The following is a 3,399-nucleotide window of genomic DNA, read 5'->3' as shown; positions in this document are numbered from 1 at the left end:
AGAGAGAGAGACAGAGACAGAGACAATAAGAAAGTGAGAAATCACCCTCTGGGTGGGGGGAATGGTCATTCTGTAATCCCTTTCCTTCCATTCTCCCCCTGGGATCTTGGGCACACATACACATGTGCCAGACATGAGTTTCAAGCCACTGGGTTCAAGACAGTCAGCCGTGTGGAGTCCAGCAACGTCACCACGACGCCATCTGCTGGGCCTCTAGACTCTACCTCTTAATTATTGTACTACCTTACATTGTTCCTTTATCATGAGGTAAGCTCGCCCGCCTCTAAGTTATGCTATGAATAATTAAGTCTGTCAAAAACTATGTTAAAAGTTAGGTCAGAAAGCAGTAACCTAAAGAAGAGTTTATTAAATTTCGCAGTCAAATATGTTCCAATAATCTGGCTACTGCCATAGGATAGCTAAGGCAGTGAAATGTTTGAAAATGTGAAAATAAACCTTTAAAAATTAAGTAAACGTTCATTCAGTCAGGTCACAATCTTCAGATCCCTCCCTGCCCTCACTTCCGGATAGTTTGGGAAACCAGAGACTAGACGGGATTACTGCTCTTTCTCCTAAGCATCATATATTCATGACTTAAAAAATAGCTTCTATCATGAGGTAAATAATATTTAGAACCAGTACATGATGTGAAGAAAGTGAAACAAGACTGTGATCGGAACTTTAAAGAAAAAGAGAAATGCAAGAAAGGAACATCTTCATTTTCGGTTTCTGGTCATCTCAGACTTCCCTGTCCTCGAAAAGCTGTGCTTCCTGGCTTGTCTGTTGGTTTCACTACTGGAGGTACTTCAGCATTTCTAAACAAAAATGCATCTACCAAAACCCAGTAGGGCTCCAGGTTTTGCTAGATGTAACACTTTTTAAATTGGGTGGTGGAAGGGAGCTTTAAGAAGAAAGCCCCACAAATTTAAACTACAAAATTAGGCGTAGGTCTTGAACAGGCTGGGGCAGGGGAGGGGTGTTAGCACTAAGCTAGACCTAAAACAGGCAAGGAATGCTTTTCCAGCAAGGAAGCAGAAAATGTATGTGTGTCACTAGGCTAAAGTAGCCTTTATTGATCGTAGACACACAATTCCCAACACATGCTTAACGGATATCAGCTGCCTTTGAAATGTTGTCTAGCATGTCAGTCTTAATGCAAGTTCAAGTATTAAGTTCTCTTATTTTCCCAATACCAAAGTTCTTATTTCTCTTCTGCATGGGTAGTGTTTCCTCCTTCATGTAGAATAAAATTACGTTCACCAAACATTCATTATCTTACATAAAATGCATAGCTACTATGCCTCCAAGTTTAAATTACTGGACTGTCAGGAAAGTCATGACGGATTCTTACACAGAAAACAACTCATGACTCTCCCGACAACCTAATAGCTGTCCTCTTAGCCTGGGGTGCTAAATACTAGTTAAAGGTACTTCTCTCAAGGGGGTTATCTTTCTTTCAATTGTTCTACGAATTGTTCTATTAATTAATCAGTGGTCCTAAATATCCCCTTTTAATATATACAAACACTCTGGGATCTTGGGCACACATACACATGCGCCAGGCATGTAGTGCAGAGTAGCTGATCTGGACCCTGCCCTCGGATCAGCACACTCCCTGGAATTCACGTCTAAACTGAGTGAGTCCATACTGGTGATTTTTTTTGTCCTGATGGTGTTGACTTTGAACAAACAGCAATGCAGGAGGTGGCCCACCCTATTCTGTCCCTGCATGATCTCAAGACATTTGAGCTGAGGTTGGGGAAGAGAGCAGGTTGGGTAACACCAACTGGCCTAGGATTTCAAGCCTCCATCAGGAACGGGCTGAGGAGCCCGGCATGAGCCTCAGAGCTCACTGGGTCTGAAGTTTTCTATTTATCACTTGAGATGTTTGAACTGGATGTGGCAAAATATGGTGACTCTATTAAGCAAATTCTTTGTCTCATTAAGAGAGCCTCCAAAAAACATTAGCTAAGAACTAAAATTAGGGAGAACTGTAAAAGCTTTCTAGATCCTAAGCTTCAACCACATTCCTGGAGCTTAAGCAGAATCAGGCCCAGGGTTACTGTGGATCATATTGCTAGGGTAACTTCAGAAGGAATTACAAAACGGCCTCTCCTTGAATGTGGCCTTTCACAAGGACGCTACATCTATGATCTTTAAAAAGGGGGTGCATTGCATTTATTTAACACAGGAAATACAGCACTGCACTTTAAGAGGTCCGTTCTGATTCGCGATGGAGAAGTAGTTTTTACTGAAAACTCTGGGCCAATGTGATAGGTTCTTAGATGTTATTCAGCTGCGTTTTATAAAAAGGAAGGCCAGACTCACCTGGACGTCAGCGTGGACAGAGCCGGGGACCTGATACCTCAGTTCGTGAGCCGTTGTTTGAGACTTAGGAAGCAGGAAAGGATAAGAAAGAGACCGATACTTTGATTTCATAATCTAAAATAAAGGGAAACAGATGCAAAAGATTCAATGAAAAAAGGCCATTTATCTCTATTTTGTTGTTATAAAAGAAATTCACAGTCATTTGCAAAAGAAATAGAAAAATGTTAATAGATATTCCCAAGTTTGGGATTGTGATCAGAACTTTAAAGAAAAAGAGAAATGCAACGGAGGAACATTTTTTTTGTTCATTATTTTTTGCTCATTATTTCCCATATTTCCTTCTTCTTATGTTTTGCAGAGAAAGATATATGTATATATGTGTGTGTATATATGTAAAATAAATATAATCTATGGTTATGATTTAGTCTATTCTCTGTCTTAATGAGAAATACCAGACTGGGAAATTTACAAAGGTTTATTCAGATGACAGTTTTAGACGTCTTAAGTCAAAGGGCTGCATCTGATCAGGGCCTTTCTGCTGGTGGCAAGGTGTTTCGGAGTCCTGTGGCGGCTCAGGGATCACACGGTAAGGCAGTGAGAGGCTGTCTCTGTGCCCATGCATCTGTGTTCTAGGCTTACTCCCTCTCCTTCTAAATCTGCTAGGATTAAGTCTGGGGTCTCACCCTGATGAGCTTGCCGAAATCTCGGTCCCCTTCCAAAGTCTCTATTTCTTAATCCTGTAGGTGGATTATGTCTACTCTCTTCATGCCATCACAACCCAACTTCCACATCGGAGCTCTGGGGCTACACACTCAGAACAAAAAGCTATATAAAGATATCATTTCAAAGATGGTATTATTGCCTCATAAACTAATATTTTATTGACTATGTTGTAGGTATCTTGTCGCAGCAATACGCTGTATCATTAGTTTTTAATAATCTCATGGTACCATGGTATGAAAGAATAATAATCTGTTTAATAAATCCCTTTTAATGAGCACCCCAGTTGTCTCTAGTTTCGCCTGGACCATTAGAAGCACGTCACGATAAATTCCTTATTACATGACTTCT

At 40.6% G+C, this 3,399-nt stretch overlaps 1 protein-coding gene across 4 annotated transcripts in view; it reads right to left on the bottom strand.

Moving 5' to 3' along the window:
• Positions 1–3,399, bottom strand: part of PLD1 (phospholipase D1) — a 134,008-nt gene that overhangs the window by 45,961 nt on the left and 84,648 nt on the right. For all 4 annotated transcript variants that reach the window (XM_006155054.3, XM_006155055.3, XM_027774422.1 and 1 more), the window contains one exon: positions 2,329–2,442. In XM_006155054.3, coding sequence (XP_006155116.1) covers positions 2,329–2,442 — 114 coding nt within the window. The remainder of the gene's footprint in view (positions 1–2,328; positions 2,443–3,399) is intronic.

Source organism: Tupaia chinensis, unplaced genomic scaffold (genome assembly GCF_000334495.1).
Source record: "Tupaia chinensis unplaced genomic scaffold, TupChi_1.0 Scaffold000430_1, whole genome shotgun sequence".
Taxonomy (NCBI): Eukaryota; Metazoa; Chordata; class Mammalia; order Scandentia; family Tupaiidae; genus Tupaia; species Tupaia belangeri.
The sequence above is the reverse complement of the archived record's forward strand: the minus strand, read 5'-3'. Positions and strand labels throughout refer to the sequence as shown.